General features: G+C 49.7%; 1 protein-coding gene across 9 annotated transcripts in view; it reads left to right on the forward strand.

The window, feature by feature from the left end:
• LOC145338588 (cyclin-dependent kinase 17-like) overlaps window positions 1-19287 on the forward strand; it is a 93066-nt gene that overhangs the window by 11050 nt on the left and 62729 nt on the right. For 4 of the 9 annotated variants that reach the window (XM_080182939.1, XM_080182947.1, XM_080182948.1 and 1 more), the window contains exon 1: window positions 4279-4632. The exons of 2 other annotated variants lie outside the window; for them this stretch is intronic. In XM_080182939.1, coding sequence (XP_080039065.1) covers window positions 4567-4632 — 66 coding nt within the window. In that variant the 5' untranslated portion in view covers window positions 4279-4566. Of the gene's footprint in view, window positions 1-4277; window positions 4633-19287 lie in introns of those variants that run through there. 3 more of the 9 variants (XM_080182940.1, XM_080182945.1, XM_080182946.1) reach the window with 1 other exon arrangement.

The raw sequence follows: 19287 nt of genomic DNA on the forward strand, positions 1-19287 counted from the left end.
AGATTGCTTTCAAAATGCTGTTTTCATGACTCATCAGAGTGCCACTCGCCATTGCTGCACTGGAGTGTCAGCCTCGATTACATATTTAAAACTGCAACTCGAACTTATACAGCACCTTCAACGTACTTATACGGCCCATGTCCCTTCACATTCGAGCCCTGAACACAAGGTGACACAGAGCTGTGGTGGGAGCTATTCAGCTAGCTGACTGAAAACTTGGTCCAAGAGGTAGGTAGTTTTAAGGAGTGTCTTTAAGGACAAGAAAGAAAAGGGAGGAGAGGTTTAGGGAGGGAATTCCAGAGCTGGGGGGGCATCTCAGGAAGCTGAAGACACAGCCGCCAATGGGTAAGCGATGGAAACTGCTCCTTAGTGTCTGAAGATCTGCAGGTTAGGTGGATTGGCCATGCTAAATTGTCCCTTAGTGTCCAAAGATATCTAGATTATGTGGATTGGCCATGCTAAATTGCCCCTTAGTGTCCAAAGATGTGCTGGTTAGGTGGATTGGCCATGCTAAATTGCCCCTTAGTGTCCAAAGATATGTAGGTTAGGTGAATTGGCCGTGCTAAATTGCCCTTAGTGTCCTAAGATGTGCAGATTAGCCATGGTAAATGTAGAGGGTTACGGAATGGAATGGAAATTTGAACACGAGTAGAATGCTCTGTTGGAAAGTTGGTGCAGCCTTGATGGGCTGAATGGCCTCTTTCTGCACTGTATGCGTTCTATATATTTACATATATTCTATATATGTGAATCCTGTGGGTGGTGTACAGTGATTAATCCAGTGACTTGCCCTGTAGAGCAGTGAGCTACTGATTCAGTTTCTGTTGTTTGCTGAGAGAAGTGAGTCATGTGCAGGACACCAGCACGTCTGGCAGAGTTGGAGGGGCGGGAGGGTGAGCTTATACTGAGTTCCATGCTGCTAGGGTTGGGCCAGGCTCGTAGAGAGTGGGAGGAAGGTGAGGTGTGTCACCTGGAGGATGAGATTGTTGACGGAGAATGTATCAGAGCAGCAGACAAAGGGATTGATTGATTCATTATTGTGTGGTGCGCTGATGAAGAAAGCACAGAATTTCGAAAGCACCTTTCACTTTAGCTGGTGACCTGGTAGTTACCTCTCTCGGCTGCTAATTCAGCGACAGCTGGTGAATTCAAATCTAATTCTACATGTATTTACTAGAAAGCAGTCCAAACCACCAGCGCTGTCCTCAGAAACCATCTGGTTCCCTTATAGGGAAGGAAATCAGCACTCCAGTATCACAGCCAGTGTGCTGCTGCAGTACTATTTCATTACGTGTTTCACATGGGATGTGAGCGGTGCTGGCTGGGCTAGCATTAGGGTTATTGCCCATCCCTTCCCATTGCCGTGCCAGGGAGCTAGAGTCACACGTAGGCCAGACCGGATAAGGATGGCAGATTTCCTCCCCTAATGGGGACATGAGTGAACCAGATGGGTCTTGACAGTCACCGTTTAAAGTTTTAATTTTGAGTGAATTCTAATTTTGCCATTGCCATGGTGAGGTCCCAGAGCCTTACCCTGGCTCTCTGTATTACTAGCTCAGTGACAATGCCAGTGGCAGGCGGTAACTGGGTATAACCTCTCACCTGGCAGGATAAGACTGCGTGGAATGTTGGAGGCGGATAGGGTGAAAGGTCAGGGAGCTGTAGACGTTTAAGAGTACACAGGGCAGATAAACAGCCGGCTCCCCCTTGGCTGGCCTGATCTGGGAGTGCTCAGAAGCAGCGGGCGAGGTCTCAGGCAGGCAGCTGCTTGCAAGTGCCTCGTGCCCCAGTCTCGGCTGTTCAAGCTTCTGCCTGCATTGAGATGGACAGACAGGTGTGCGCTCCTGAAGAAGTGCAGGTAATCACATTCCGTCCCAGTCTTCACACCAGCTTGTGAATCATACCTGACTCATGTAACGTTGCGTCTATTGTGACAAGTCAGTCAGAGTTGGCTTTCCCCTTCTTCCTGCCTGTGACCTAATTGAGAGACTGATCCAGCTTTGCTGTCTCTCAGTTCACGGCCACCCACAGGGTACGCCCTGCTTCATTCTCCCATTGTAAATTCGGCTCTCAAAGGGATTTAAACATGGGGGTGACAAGGCTCGCCAGTGTTGATTGGCCAGCATGGGGGGAACGGGGTGGGGGAATGTCATGCCAGTGGGACTCGGTATCAGTCAGCTCACAGAGGTGAGTGATGGCAGTGGGAGAGAGGCAACAGAGTTTTGGATGAACTGAAGTGTACAGAGAGCAAATGCAGGGAGCAGTCAGGAGAGATAGATACGGTGACCTGGAAGTGACTGATTTATTATTGTTACATGAATTGGGATACAGTGAAAAGTATTGTTTCTTGCATGTTAGAAACAAAACAGACCATTCATAAAGAAGAAAAGGAGAGGGTGCAGAATGTAATGTCATAGCGAGGGTGTAGAGAAAGATCAACTTAATGCAAGGTAGGTCCATTCAAAAGTCTGACAGCAGCAGGGAAGAAGTGTTCTTGAGTTGGTTGGCATGTGACCTCAGACTTTTGTATCTTTTTCCCAATGGAAGAAGGTGGAAGAGAGAATGTCCGCCTTCTATGCATGGGCTCCTTAATTATGCTGGTTGCTTTGTCGAGGCAGCGGGAAGTGTGGGCAGAGTCAGTGGATGGGATGCTGGTTTGAGTGATGGACTGGGCTTTGTTCACAAAAGTGACTGATGTGGCCGAAGGTTTCAGCAGCTGACAGGGAGAGGCAGGGTCCAGAAAGAGGCTGTGGGGAGAGATAGGAGCCGAGAGACTGGCCGCGGGGAGAGACACGGTCAGAGACAGGCCATGGTGACAGGCAGGGACTGAGGAGCAGGCCACGGGGGGAGAGGCAGGGTCCAGAAACACATCCTGAGGAGAGATAGGAGCCGAGAGACTGGCCGCACAGAGAGACACAGCCAGAGACAGGCCATGGGGAGAGGCAGGGACCGAGGGACAGGCCATGGGGAGAGACAGAGACCGAGAGACAGGCTAGGGGGAGAGGCGGGGACAGAGAGACAGGCCATGAGGAGAGATAGGAGCCGAGAGACAGGGACCGAGAAACAGGCCATGAGGAGAGACAGGGACCAAGGGACAGGGCAGGGGGAGAGGTAGGGACTGAGAGATAGGCCATGAGGAGAGATAGGAGCCAAGAGACGGTCTGTGGTGGCTGAGGTTAGGTGTCTCCTCAATGGCTAGGACTCTGGGCTCAGAGAATGATGATAGTTCGTGGAAATCTGGTTGAATCTGAGGCCGGAGAGCTGAGTCTCGGGAACTAATCATGCAGCAGTGATTACTTCACCAGACCATCCCTTTCCTTGCCTCGTCCACTCGGAGACTGCTATTACTGGTACGATGCAGGAATGGTTTTGCTGAGTGTCTTTGATTGCTCCTAATGCTGCCGGCTCCTGTGATGTGTCAGGGGGGTCAGTGCTGCTCCACCTGCCTTTCTCTAGTCATTACCCAACTTTCAAGAGCAGCATCTACGTTTGGTGTGTAACCCGGTTATCTCCATAAGTTCATAAGGAGCAGAATTAGGCTGTTTGGCCCATCGGGTTCACTCCACCATTTGATCATGGCTGATACGATGCCTCCACAGCACACACGACAGTTTGATACAAGTGCTGAGGTTACATCCTGCATGGTGCCTCGTGGCGCCAGGGACTCCGGTCAATCCTGGCCTTTGGTGACTGTTTGTGTGGAGTTTGCACATTCTCCCCGTGTCTGCGTGGGTTTCCTCCGGGTGCTGTAGTTTCCTCCCACAGTCCGAAAGATGTGCTGGTTAAGTGGATTGGCCACGCTAAATTGATCCTTATGTCAGGGGGATTAGCAGGGTAAATACATGGGATTACAGGGATAGGGCCTGGGTTGAGCTTGATGGGCCGAATGGCCTCTTGCAGAGTAAGGATCCTATAAAACCCAGGAGCATTGAATGCAAACATTCCTGTAGCTAACACTGAGCTGCAGTATCTTTCTGCAATACAGCAGGCTGCCATTCTATAAAGTCAGTTACTGCTGGTTGGCTGAGGAAAGTGCTGCTGTGCTGTGTCTAACAACACGATGGGACCTTCAGGGTCCACTTTAAGAAGCTGATAGGGCCCTGTGTAAATCTCTAATCCGAAGAATGATATCTATCCTTCGTAGAACAACGCTCCATAAATATCACACTAGAGGCTTAACCTTGATTCCAACCTGGTGCACAGACTTAAAACCTGAAGCTTAGAGTGATACTGATTCATTACCTGGCCCTCTGTTCAATGGAGTAACAATGATCAGGCATTACATACGCTGCTTTGGCTCTGACTACAGGAAAACTGCTCTGTCACGGCTGGGGACTGAGAGAGAAGTCTTATCTGTTTGAACAGTGAGCCATGGTCTGCCCTCTGGAATGTAGGCAGCAGGAGCTGAAATTATATAACAAGGGTGTGTTCTTCACCTTATCAATGCAGCAGCAGTTAATCATTGCACTGCAGGACATGTGAAAGGCAAAGTGGAGGCGGGGAGGGAAGGGATCAGCGGGCAGTTTGAAGAACAGGACAAGAACCTAGCGGTGGAGGATCTGAGCAATGGAGACCTCTCAGCGAGCTGATAGGAATGGTCCCTGGATGAGGGATAAACCTCTTAGGACTGAGGTGAGGAGAAATTTCTTCACCCAAAGGGCGATGAATGTGTGGAATTCACAGCTGAGGCCAAAACGTTGTGTGATTTCCAGAAATTAGATATTGCCGTTGGGGTTAAAGGGATCGAGGGATATGGAGGGAGGGGGGCATCAGGATATTAAATTTGTTGATCAGCCATGGTCAAAATGAATGGCAGAGTGAGCTTGAAGAGCCACATGGCCTCCTCCTGCTTCTGGTTTCTGTGTTTCTATCTTAGGTGCTGAAGGATTGCCTGTGAAGGCTTCAAGGTGAGTTAGACAAGTTGAGTGACTGGACTGGACTGGCAGGTGCACTGTAATGGGACATCTGTGTGGGACAGCACAGTGATTAGCACTGCTGCCTCAGCACCAGGGACCTAGGTTCAGTTCCAGCCTTAGATGATGGTGTGGGGTTTGCATGTTCTGCCCGGGTTTCCTCTGGGTGCTCTGGTTTCCTCCCACGCTCCAAAGATGTGCAGGTTAGGTGGATTGGCTGTGCTAAATGTGCATGTTTACAGGGCAAGGCCTACGTAAGATGCTCTTTCGTAGAGTTGGTGCAGATTCGATGGGCCAAATAGCCTCTTTCTGCAGTTAGGGCTTCTATGATTTGATTCCATACGTGAAGTTATCCATTTTGGAGAAACAGAATGATTGAGCATTATTGAAATGCTGATAGATTGGAAAATGTTGATGTACAAAGGGACCTGGATATCTTTGTACACCAGCCACTGAATGATAGCATGCAGATACAGTGAGCAGTTAGGAAAGCAAATGGTATGTTGGCCATCATTACAAAAGGACTTGAATACAGGAGCAAGGATTTCTTACTGCAGGCTGTACAAGGATCTTGATGCGATCACACCTGGAGTATTGTGTGCAGTTTTGGTCTCCTTTAGGGTGGTACGGTGGCACAGTTGCACTGCTGCCTCACAACGCCTGGGAGCCATGTTTGATTCCCGGCTTGGGTTGCTGTCTGTGTGGAGTTTGTATGTTCTCCCCTGTCTGCTTGGGTTTGCTCCGGTTTCCTCTCTCAGTCTGAAAGACATACTGGTCAGGTGCATTGCCTGGGCTAAGTTCTCCCTCAGTGTACCCAAACAAGCGCCAGAGTGTGACAACTAGGGGATTTTCACAGTAACTTCATTGCAGTGTTAATGTAAACTTACTTGTGACTAAGAAATAAATAAAATAAATTCTTATCTAAGAAAGATGAGAGGTTACACGACACCACATTATAGTCCAACAGGTTTATTTGAAAGCACAAGCTTTCGGAATACTGCTCCTTCGTCAGAACATTTAAGAAATGACATACTTGACACAGAAGGAGTGCAGCAAAGGTTCACCAGCCTTATTCCCGAGATAGCGGGATTGTCATAAGGAGAGAATTTGGGCTGACTGGGCCTGTATTCACTGGAATTTAGAAGAAGGAGAAGAGATCTCATTGAAATGTATAAAATTCTCACTTGGGCTGGACAGGCTGGATGCAGGGATGTTGTTTCCTCTGGCTGGGGATCTAGGTCAAGGGGTCACAGTCTCAGGATATAGGGTAGGACTCAGATAAGGAGAAACTTCTTCACTCAGAGGGTGGTGAATGTGTGGAATTTTCTCCCACAGGAGGCTGCAGTGGACAGGTCACAATATAATAAGAAGAATCGATTCCTAGGCTTGAAAGATGAGAGTGGGGAGAATGCGGGCTTAGGAGAGAGGATCAGCCATGATCGTAATGAATGGCGGGGTAGGTTTGAAGAATGAATGGCTTCCTCCTGCTCCTATTTTCTGTGTTTCTATGGAACTGTTCCCACAAGAATCAGCACCTTCACGAGAGGAGAGGAACACAGTTACTGGGATTGTTTCAGATTTGCAGTACTTTCTTCTGAGTACACTGTCTATCTTCCTTGTAGCTGACAGACGTTTAGAACGACATTCACAATTATACTTACATCTGGAGCCAGATAATCCCATCAGGAGTACCGGAATGTATCACTGTATTCATTGTGTGTGCTGGGAATTGGGGTCACTATCACCGTATCCAGTGTGTGTGTTGGGAATTGAGGAGGGGGGGGGGAGTGGTCATTGTATCAGTGTATCCAGCCTGTGTACTGGGAATGGAGGTCACTGTATCCTGTGTGTAGGTGCTGGGAATGGGGGCCAGTGTATCACTGTATCCAGTGTCTGTGCTGTGAATGGGCGTCAGTGTATCACTGTATCCAGGGCCTGCAAGGGTCTGAGAGACCAATTAGCAGTGTTGTGCATTGCTAAGATCTGAGTCTGCTCTGCCAACCTGACTGCTTGCTGAATGTGTGCTCGATATCTCATTTAATTTAGGACGTGTAGAATCGTGGGTGCAGTGAGAGCTTCGTGCCCCGCGTTCTTGCTTTGTGGAGGAGGGAGTGCAGGGGGGTGTGGGGAACACATCGTAGTTTCACAGTGGTATCACTGCCACTCCAGGCTAGGCAGTCAGGACAGGAGCCAGCGTAGAAATCGCAGCCACTCCTAATTGGAGCTCAGAATTGAGACTGTCATGCTGGATCAGCGTAAACCTCAAAGATAGAATGCTGATATTGAACCATTCAAATTGGCCTGTTCATCCTCTACTTGCTGTAGGCAGTCTCCCAGCGTCATTCAATTATGTGCACGCTTGCGAGAAACAGCCCCAGTTCCAGCAGCTTGATCACAGGGCTGAAAAACCCTGAACCCCCACCACTGCGTTTCGTATTCATTAACTGATCATTCTATCTCACCCAGCCCTCACTCCTTCCCTACCCCACCCATGCTTATCGTGATAGAGCCCAGAACATCACAGCACAGGAACAGGCCCTTCGGCCCGTTACAGTACAGGAATAGGCCCTTCGGCCCGTTACAGTACAGGAACAGGCCCTTCGGCCCGTTACAACACAGGAACAGGCCCTTCGGCCCGTTACAGTACAGGAATAGGCCCTTCGGCCCGTTACAACACAGGAACAGGCCCTTCGGCCCGTTACAACACAGGAACAGGCCCTTCGGCCCGTTACAGTACAGGAATAGGCCCTTTGGCCCGTTACAACACAGGAACAGGCCCTTCGGCCCGTTACAGTACAGGAACAGGCCCTTCGGCCCGTTACAGCACAGGAACAGGCCCTTCGGCCCGTTACAACACAGGAACAGGCCCTTCGGCCCGTTACTGTACAGGAACAGGCCCTTCGGCCCGTTACAGTACAGGAACAGACCCTTCGGCCCGTTACAGCACAGGAACAGGCCCTTCGGCCCGTTACAGCACAGGAACAGGCCCTTCTGCCCGTTACAGCACAGGAACAGGCCCTTCTGCCCGTTACAGCACAGGAACAGGCCCTTCGGCCCGTTACAGCACAGGAACAGGCCCTTCGGCCCGTTACAGCACAGGAACAGGCCCTTCGGCCCGTTACAGCACAGGAACAGGCCCTTCGGCCCGTTACAGCACAGGAACAGGCCCTTCGGCCCGTTACAGCACAGGAACAGGCCCTTCGGCCCGTTACAGCACAGGAACAGGCCCTTCGGCCCGTTACAGCACAGGAACAGGCCCTTCGGCCCGTTACAGCACAGGAACAGGCCCCTCGGCCCGTTACAGCACAGGAACAGGCCCTTCTGCCCGTTACAGTACAGGAACAGGCCCTTCGGCCCGTTACAGCACAGGAACAGGCCCTTCGGCCCGTTACAGCACAGGAACAGGCCCTTCGGCCCGTTACAGCACAGGAACAGGCCCTTCGGCCCGTTACAGCACAGGAACAGGCCCTTCGGCCCGTTACAGCACAGGAACAGGCCCTTCGGCCCATCGCAGCTCAGGAACAGGCCCTTCGGCCCATCACAGCTCAGGAACAGGCCCTTCGGCCCACCATGTTGTGCCAAACATGAGGCCAAATTAAACTAATCCCTGTTCCCTGTCCTTGCTCCATATCCCTCTGTTCCTTGCATATCCCTGTGCTTATTTAAAAGCCCCTTAAACGCCCCCATTGTATCTGCCTCCATCACCACCCCCTGGCAGCACGTTCCAGACACCTGCCACTCTGTAAAAAACCTACCCCTCACATTTCCTCTGAACTTTCCCCCTCTCACCTTAACCACGTGCCCCCTAGTATTAGACATTTCAACTCTGGGGAAAAGATTCTGACTGTCAACACTATCGATGCCCCTCATCATTTTATACATTTCTATCAGGTCTCCCCTCACCCTCCGCTGCTCCAGAGAAAACAACCCTACTTTTCCAGCCTCTCCTTATAGCTCAAATCCTCTAATCCAGCATCCTGGTAAGCCTCTTCTGCACCCTCTCCAAAGCCTCCACATCCTTCCTGTAATGTGGCAACCAGAATTGAATGCAATTCTCTAAGCGCAGCCTCACCAAAGTTTTATAAAGCTGCAACGTGATATCCTAACTCTCGCACTCAGCGCCCTGACCAGTAAAGGCAAGCGTGTCATACCCTTCGTTCCCACCCGATCTACTTGTGTGGCTTCTTTCACAGAGCTCTGGACTTGAACCCCAAGATCCCGCTGTACATCAGTGCTGTTCAGGGTCCTGCCATTAACTGTATACTTACCCTTAACATCCCAAAGTGCAGCATCTCACACTTGCCCAGATTAAACTCCATCTGCCATTTCTCCACCCATATCTGCAGCTGATCTATGTTCCACTGTATTCTCTGACAACCTTCTACACTCTCCCCAAATCCAGCTATTTTTTGTGTTGTCTGTGATTTTCACTGAGTGGGGGGGGTGATGAGTACCAGAAGATGCTTACTCCTCTTCTGGTATCTTCCCTGTCTAACATGTCTGAACCTGAATGGTGAGGTTTGGACAGTTATTCGATGGGCAGGCGGAGTTGGTTATTTCTATTTATTTAGGGGATGTGGGTGTTGCTGGCTGGGCCAGCATTTATTGCCCATCCCTAACTGCCCTCCACTTCAGAGGGGCTGTTGAGAATCAACCACGTCACTGTGGGCCCAGAGTCACATGAATGCATTCCAATCCACCACACAAACCAGCCTCCCATCCATTGACTCTGTCTACACTTCCCACTGCCTCGGAAAAGCAGCCAGCATAATTAAGGACCCCCACACACGCCGGACATTCTCTGTTCCATTTTCTTCCACCGGGAAAAAGATACAAAAGTCTGAGGTCCCGTACCAACCAACTCAAGAACAGCTTCTTCCCTGCTGCTGTCAGACTTTTGAATGGACCTACCTCGCATTAAGTTGATTTTTCGCTACACCCTCGCTGTGACTGTAACACGACATTCTGCACTCTCTCCTTTCCTTCTCCCCTATGTATTCTATGAACGGTATACTTTGTGTAGTGCACAAGAAATGATACTTTTCACTATATACCAATACGCTTGACATTAAGAAATCAATTATGTAGGCCAGACTGGATAAGGTCAGCAGATTTCCTTCCCAAAAGGACATTAGTGAACGAGATGGGTTTTTACAACAATCAATGGTGGTTTCATGGTCACCGTGAGATCTTTAATTCCAGACTTTTTGTCAAATTAAAATTTCACTATCTGCTGTGGTGGGATTCAAAGCCGGGTCCCCAGAACATTACCCTGGGTCTTTGAAATACTAGTCCAGTGACAATACCACCACACCATTGCCTTCCCTGCACTGCTGTCCTTCCCCTGCCCTTGAACCAGATTGGTCTCCGCTGTGATAAGAGCGCACATAATAGGAACAGGAGGAGGCCATTCAGCCCCTCAAGCCTGCTCCACCATTCAGTGTGGTGACGACTGATCTGACCCTGACTCTACATTCTCATACTGTCACCATATCCTTTGATGCTCCTCAGTTTGTCCAAAAATCTCTCTTCCATAGCTTTGAACAGACTGAGCAGCCACTCAGCATGCTGGGCAAGGAAATTGCAACCATTTACAATCGGTACTCTGCAGAATAGAAAACAAATCTCTCCTCAGACAACAGTCCTTATCCCAGGGTGCTGTTTCCATGATTAAAGCAAATTATCTCCCTTCCAACCTTCCCCAACTTAGCCATATCCTTAGTAGCTTAAATCAGTGACGGAGGGACGGACTGATAGATAGACTGACGGACGGACTGATGAAGGGATGGAGGGACAGACTGATGAAGGGATGGACGGATGGACAGACTGATGGACAGAGGGACAGACTGACGGACGGAAGGACGGACTGCGGGGTGGACAGGTGGATGGATGGACTGAGGGACGGACGGACTGAGGGACTGACAGATGGAGGGACTGACAGATGGACAGACGGACTGAGAGACGGACGGACAGGTGGATGGATGGAGAGACAGAAGGACGGAGGGACGGGTGGACTGACTGACGGATGGAGGGATGGACGGACGGACTGACGGATGGAGAGACGGACGGACTGACTGACGGAGAGACGGACGGACTGACTGACGGACAGAGGGACGGACTGATTGACTGTCTGACGGACGGAGGGATGGACTGACTGATGGACAGTGCAAAATGCCTTGAATGGATAAGGCAAGAGAAAGGTAATGAATTATGCGCAGCACGACAAAGCAGAGAGACGAAGGCCAGCCAGGAGCAGCCCCTGGTTTAATGGTTGTAAATTAATACCCTTGCTGAAGCTGTCCACAAAACACACAGGAGAAAGCAAAACCTGCCAGGATCATGGAGTGAGAGCAGACCAATGAGGTAGTCATTAAAAGCCAATTTGAGGATATTCAAAGTTAGTAACAATTCAGCTCTTTGACAGATTGTACTATGAACAATAATTTTGATATTGAGTGTAGACATTAACGATTTTGAGGGAATTGTTCATGCTGTGAAACTGGTCTTTTGTCTGCATCAAAGTCACCTCATAGGCAGTCATTCTCCATATCAAATGGTGAAAGGTTCACATCTTGACAGACTTTCTCTTCATTTTATTGTCTCTCTGCATTACCCTGGCTCTCCAGAACCTGAAGCCAATGGGGTACGGGTCAGTTCAATACAGAGTAAAGCTCCCTCTACACCGTCCCCCCATCAAACACTCCCAGGACAGGTACAGCACGGGGTTAGATACAGAGTAAAGCTCCCTCTACACTGTCCCCCCATCAAACACTCCCAGGTCAGGTACAGCACGGAGTTAGATACAGAGTAAAGCTCCCTCTACACTGTCCCCCCATCAAACACTCCCAGGACAGGTACAGCACGGGGTTAGATACAGAGTAAAGCTCCCTCTACACTGTCCCCATCAAACACTCCCAGGACAGGGACAGCACAGGGTTAGATACAGAGTAAAGCTCCCTCTACACTGTCCCCCATCAAACACTTCCAGGACAGGTACAGCACGGGGTTAGATACAGAGTAAAGCTCCCTCTACACTGTCCCCCATTAAACACTCCCAGGATAGGTACAGCACGGGGTTAGATACAGAGTAAAGCTCCCTCTACACTGTCCCCCATCAAACACTCCCAGGACAGGTACAGCATGGGGTTCGATACAGAGTAAAGCTCCCTCTACACTGTCCCCCATCAAACACCCCCAGGACAGGTACAGCACAGGGTTAAATACAGAGTAAAGCTCCCTCTATAATGTGCGCAGCAGGAGAGTGGAGGAGGAGGGAATATCGCCATCAGTGGAGCCGCATCATCCTGCTGTAGGAAGGGTTGGAAAACCTCAGCCACTGTGTCGGATTCCCTCCTTCCAGGAGAGAAACATTCTGAAACAAAAAACAGGAAGGGCTGGATGGACTCTGCCGATCCGGCAGCCTCTGTAGAGAGAGCAGCACAAAGGGTTACCGCCTCGAGTTCACGTGACTCTTCCTGAAGAGGAGAGTCAGGTTCCCTTGAAACATTTACTCTTTGCTTTCAGGTCTCCGCCATGTGCTTTACTTTGATCTCGAGGCACTTTCTGCCCTTGGCATGAAGCGTCAGGGAAGCTAACACATCATAGCTGATCCTACTTCTTCCTGTCTCCCAACGCCTGGACGCTAAGGCCAACAGCATCAGCCTAATTGCGACACCGTCTGCAGCTGACAGACTGGGTTCAACCCACTATCACATAGGGACAGCAGGAGGCCATTCAACCCCTCGACCACTCAGTGAGATCCAGGCTGATCTGCACTCTCAGTCCATATCCCTGCCTTTGGTCCTCATCTCTTAATAGCAAAAAATTATCTCTCTCAGATTTAAAATTAGCATCTGATCGATCATCAACTGCCATTTGTGGAAGAAAGTTCCAAATCTCTGTCACCCTTTGTGTGTAGAAGTGCTTCTTAACATCTTTCTTTGAACAGTCGAGTCCTGATTTTTACACTCTGCTCCCCTAGTCCTAGAACCTCCAACCAATGGAAACAGTATTATCTTAATCCAAAGCAAATTATTGTGGATGCTGGAATCTGAAACACTAACAGAAAAAGCTGGAAAATCTCAGCAGGTCTGACAGCATCAGTGGAGGGAGACCTGCTGTCAGACCTGCTGAGATTTTCCAGCATTTTCTACTTTTGTTATCTTTATCTACCCTGTCCGTTCCTGTTCGTACCTTGAAGACTTCTATCAGATCACCTCTCAACCTTCTAAATTCTAAGGAAAACAGATCTCATTTGTTTGATCTCCCTCTTGCAACCCATCGATCATGTGGCAGCACCTTGATTTCTTAAATTAAACACTCATCTTGGTGTTCAATAAATGCGGACAGTGCAGCAGCCAAGGAGAGGTGATGGCCTGGTGGTATTGTCACTCGACTATTAATCCAGAAACTCAGCTAATGTTCTGGGGGACCCTGGTTTGAATCCCATCACATGGAATTTGAATTTGGTAAAAGATATCTGGAATTAAGAATCTACTGATGACCATTGAGGATTGTCAGAAAAACCCATCTGGTTCACTAATGTCCATTAGGGAAGGAAGTCTGTTGTCCTTACCCTGGTCTGGCTTGCATATGATCCAGAGCCACAGCAAGTAGTTGACTCTCAATTGCCCTCCAAGGGCAACTTGGGATGGGCAATAAATGCTGGCCAGCCAGCGACACCCATGTCCCATGAATGAATGAAAAAAGCATATCCATCATCAAGTAACATTCGTGCCACACAAGTGCCCGGCAATGACCATCTATGACAGGAGAGAATCTAATCATTGCCCCTTGACATTCAATGGCATTACCTATCAACATCCTGAGGGTTACCACTGACCAGAAACTGAATGGGACCCAGCCATATCAATATGGTTACCAGAGCAGGTCAGAAGTAACTCACCTCCTCACGCCCCAGAGCCTGTCCACCATCCACAAGGACACAAATCAGGAATGTGATGGAATATTTCCCACTTGCCTGGATGAGTGAAGCTCCAACAATACTCAAGAAGCTCAACGTCATCCAGGACAAAGCAGCCCCAGTCAATCGATACGCTAACGTCAAACATTCACTCCCTCCACTACTGATGCACAGTGGCAGCTGTGTGTACCACCTACAAGATGCAGCGACTCACTGAGGTTCCTCAGACAGCACCTTCCAAACACGCCACCTCTATGATCTAGAAGGAAAAGGGCAGCAGATACATGTGACTCCAGAGCCTCAGCAATGTGGTTGACTCTCAACTGCCCTCATCCTGCTTCCCTCCTTTCTCCCTGCAGTGACCGCTGAGGTCTTTCAGTTTAGAAGGATGAACATAAGAACATAAGAAATAGGAGCAGGAGTAGGCCATCCAGCCCTTCGAGCCTGCCCCGCCATTCAATAAGATCATGGCTGATCTGTCGTGGCTCAGTTCCACTTTCCCGCCCTCTCCCCATAACCCTTAATCCCCTCTCCTATCAAAAACCCATCAACCCGCGTCTTAAAAATATTTAGCGAGGCAGCCTCTACCACTTCAACGGGCAGAGAATTCCAGAGATTCACCACCCTTTGAGTGAAGAAGTTCCTCCTCAACTCCGTTCTAAACCGCCCCCCTTTTATCTTGAGGCTGTGCCCCCTAGTCCTATTGTCTTTTTTGAGCGGGAAGAGTCTTTCCACCTCTATCCTATCCATCTCATTCATCATCTTATACGTCTCAATGAGATCTCCTCTCATTGAAACTTACAGAATACTGAAAGGCCTAGATAGAGTGGACGTGAGAAAGACTAGAACCGGAGGACACGGCCTCCGGGTAAAGAACTGAGATGAGGAGGACTTTCTTCAGCCAGAGGGAGGTGAATCTATGGAATTCGTTGCCACAGAGGAGGCCGGGTTACTGAGTGTGTTTAAGACAGAGACAGAGTTCTTGATCGGTAAGGGGATCAATGGTTACGGAGAAAAGGCAGCAGAATGGAGTGAGAAATCTATCAGCCATGATTGAATGGAGCAGGCTCGATGGGCTGAATAGCCTAATTTTGCTCCTATACCTTATGGTCTTCATGACCGCCTTGGCGCGGGGGTGGTCGGTGGTTTAATATCCCCTCCCCAAAGGTGGGTGAAAGGCAGTCCAGTGTTGCAGTCAATGAGCCCACTGTCCTCTGGGTTCCTGAGTGCTACCCAGTGCGTGCTGGTGAGTGAGTGCCCTATATTGATAGTCTGTGAGTGATAGGTCAGATGGTGTTAAATTGAAGGTAATGGGGGAGGGGGCGTAACAGTGACACAGATACAGTAGTGTCTATCTGCTTTGAATTATGTAACAACATGGATGTTTGAGAGTGCCTGCCCTCAGAAACAGCTTCCTCATCAGCTTTCTGCCTGGCTCATGATTGCTGTTTCCAGCATGGCTCATTAGACAATGGTCCTGGATGTACTCATTAATGCACTTTGAAACCAGATCATTTAGCAAACTGCAGAATCTAGCAATCAGCTCCAGAGCACTTCCATTTGGCAAACTCTCTGTTCGTTTGACTCATGCCGTAATTCTATTATCGTTTGTGTTTTGCCTGTGTGAAGCCCCCTCAGCAATTAGACCCATCATCGCACCAGTCACTCAGAACTGGCACTCATGGCTCAGATGGCCACTGCTTAGTGATCCTTGCCCAGCTACAGTGTGTGTCCAGGCACGACTCCCACTCGGCAGCACGACTCGGAGTCTCCCTCCCAGTCCCAGACTGCTGACAGACTCACAACCCGGCTGCCATGCACAGAAGCAATAAAACAGCACCGGCGGCTGCCTTTCTCTCCCTCCCTCCCTGTGCTGGACTTCAGCCGTGCCACCCCTGGCCACCTGAGCATGGGGAGGCCGGGCATGTGCCTACAGCAGAACCTTCACCCGCCTACTTTCTACGTGCCATGTGGCCGTAGGGCAGTCCATCAACAGGATGCAGCACCTTCCAAACCCAGAACCTCTGCCAGCATGAACCGGGGCAGCATGGTGACACAGTGGTTAGCACTGCTGCTGCACAGGGACCCAGGTTCAAATCCAGCCTTGGGTTACTGTGTGGAGCTCTCCCCCTGTCTGTGTGGGTTTCCTCCGGGTTCTCCAGTTTCATCCCACAATTCAAAGACGTGCTGGTTAGGTTGATTGGCCATGCTAAATTGACCCTAGTGTCAGGGGGACTAGCTAGGATAAATACATGGGGTTATGGGGATGGGTCCTGGATAGGATTGTGGTCAGTGCAGGATCGATGGGCCAAATGGCCTTCTTCTGTAGGGAGAAGCCAGCAAGTATCATGGGGACACAGCCAGCTCTGAGTCTCTCTCACCAACCTGAATCAGATGTATATAGCTTGAGCTTTCATTTGTTGCTGCGCCCAGATGCTTTGGGCTTGAAGATCCTGAGGGGGTTTCTGGACAGGGCGGATGTGGAGAGGATGTTTCCTCTTGTGGGAGAATCTAGAACCGGGTGGCGGGGAGGGGAGGGTGGGGGGGAGGGGGGGGTGGGAGGGGGGAGGGTGGGGGGGGTGCGGGGGGGTGGGGTGGGGGGCGGGTGTCACTGTTTAAAAATAAGGGGTTGCCCAATTCAGAGGGAGATGAGGAGAAATGTTTTCTCTCGGAGGGTGCGGAGTCTCCGGAACTCTCTTCTTCACAAAGCGGTGGGAGCAAAGTCTGGGAATATTTATCCAGGCAGAGGTGTATAGATTCTGGATTAACAAGGGGTGAAAGGTTATCAGGGTCGATGGGAATCTGGGGAAGCTGTTCTTGAGTTGGATGTGGTTCCAGTCAGATCAGCCATGATCTTTATTGAATGGTACAACAGGGCTGAAGGGGCAGAATGGCCTACTCCTAATTCATATGTCAGAATTTTGCATCTCCCTCCCTCATAAGACCACTGGAGAACCTTGGCTCGATGGACAGCTGGAGCTGGTGTGGTTGGCCCATTGCCTTCTCAGGGAGGGTGACTAAGAGTGGGCAATAAATGGTGCCATGCTGGTAGTGTCCATGTCCTGAGAGTGGCTTTGTTTTGTTATGCCAGAGTCTGTAGAGACCACAGGAACATTGGAATTAGGGCAAATTCAGCCCTTCCAGCCTGGCTCCACCATTCAATCAGATCATGGCTGACCTCTCCATGGTCTCAAGTCCATCTCCCCATAGGAACATTGTTGGGAGGACCAGGATAAACCGGCCACCAGGCCAACATTCAACCCATGGTTAAGAGCCACGTAAGATAGTACATTGACCCAGCTGCTGGATCACTTGGATACGAGTGGTACAGGCAATGTACTTCCTCTGACTCAACACATTTCTGATAGTCTCTTATCCTTCGATGCTGCCAAGCTGTGTGTACACTCTGCTTTGCTCTCGACATTAACGAGCCCTGTAAACCTCGCGCTAGACAGATTCAATCTCGTCCTCCTTCAGTCAGCTTGAGCTGGGGTAGGCACTGATGTAGGTTATAACGGACAATATCTTTGGGGGCAGCAAGAGAGGTGGGAATACCGAGAGAGAATGTTAGTGGGGTGATGCAAGTCAGTCCTGCTGGAGTGTTTCCCCTCTTACCCTGCCACTTCAGCGAGGGCGTAATGCAACCACAGTGGGCATTGCACCCCAGTCGAAAGTATCCCCTGCTCGCTGTCCGCTGTGAGAGCTGGCGGGGAGGGAATGGTTGGTGAAAGTGGTATTTGCCATAGTTCAAGTGGGACGTGATTTCAGTGCTTACCTTGGAGGAGGCAGTGACCTAGTGGTGTTGTCCTTGAATCAGTAATCCAGAGAGCCAGGGTAATATTCTGGGGACCCGAGTTCAAAGCCCACCACGACAGATGGTCAGATTTCAGTTTTTGATTTTGATTTGATTTATTATTGTCACACGTATTGGGATACAGTGAAAAGTATTGTTTCTTGCGTGCTATACAGACAAAGCTTACCATTCATAGAGAAGGAAAGGAGCGAGGGCAGAATGTAGTGTTACAGTCATAGTATGATACCAAGCTATGATACAACCAGAAAGAATACTTTCTATGGTGCATCTGTAAAAGTTGATGAGAGTCGAAGCTGACATACCAAATTTCCTTAGTCTTCTGAGAAAGTAGAGGCGTTGGTGGGGCTTTCTTAACTATAGTGTCAGCATGGGGGGAACCAGGACAGGTTGTTGGTGACCTGGATACTTAAAAACTTGAAGTTCTCGACCCTTTCTACTTCGTCCTCATTGATGAAGACAGAGACATGTTCTCCTTTATGCTTCCTAAAGTCAATGACAATCTCCTTCGTTTTGTTGACATTGAGGGAGAGATTATTGTTGCAGCACCAGTTCACCAGATTTTCAATCTCATTCCTTTACTCTGTTTCGTCATTGTTTGAGATCTGATCCACTACAGTGGTGTCGTCAGCAAGCTTGAAAATGGAGTTGGAGGAGAATTTGGCCACACAGTCATAGGTGTATAAGGAGTATAGTAGGGGGCTGAGAACACAGACTGTGGAGCATCGGTGTTGAGGATGATCGTGGAGGTGTTGTTGTTGCCTGTCCTTACTGATTGTGATCTGTGCTAAAGGATTGTCGGAAAAATCCATCTGGTTCGCTAATGTCCTTCAGAGATGTAAATCTGCTGTCCTTACCCGGTCTAGAACATAGAACATAGAACATTACAGCGCAGAACAGGCCCTTCGGCCCACGATGTTGCGCCGACCAGTTACAAAAACAATGACCCACTAGCCTATACCAATCCCTTTTCGTCCATAAACCTATCCATAGATCTCTTAAACGCCCCCAAACTAGGCGCATTTACAACTGCAGCAGGCAGGGCATTCCAATCCCTCACCACCCGCTGAGTAAAGAACCTACCCCTGACATCCGTCCTGTAGCTACCCCCCCTTAATTTAAAGCCATGCCCCCTCGTGCTAGCTTTCTCCATCCGAGGAAAAAGGCTATCACTATCCACCCTATCTAAACCTCTAATCATCTTATGATTAGAGTCTGGCTTACATGTGACTCCAGAGCCACAGCCATGTGGGTGACTCTCAACTGCCCTCCAAGGGCAACTAAGAATGGGCAATAAATGCTGGCCCAGCCAGTGATGCACACGTCCCACGGATGAATGAAGATAAACCTGATTCCACTGAGCTCTAGCTGCAGCTGATTGGGAAATCTGCAGGCTGGAAGGTACAGCGGAGGCAAGGGCATGAATACTGGGGGCTGTGATGACCACCCACTGCACAGACTAGCCACCATTTGAAAGGAGGCTGTAAACCCCCTCTTAAAAAGGGGGGGTACAGGAATGGGGGTGGCATGCCAGGGGGCGGAGTGGAATGCACGGAAAAATTATTTTTGCCTGGAACACGCTGCCAGAGGAGGTGGTGGAAGCAGGCATGTTAGCAGCATTTAAGAGGCATCTGGATGGG

Source organism: Carcharhinus amblyrhynchos, unplaced genomic scaffold, assembly GCF_965287045.1.
Source record: "Carcharhinus amblyrhynchos unplaced genomic scaffold, sCarAmb.v2.hapA chromosome_102, whole genome shotgun sequence".
NCBI classification, from domain to species: Eukaryota; Metazoa; Chordata; class Chondrichthyes; order Carcharhiniformes; family Carcharhinidae; genus Carcharhinus; species Carcharhinus amblyrhynchos.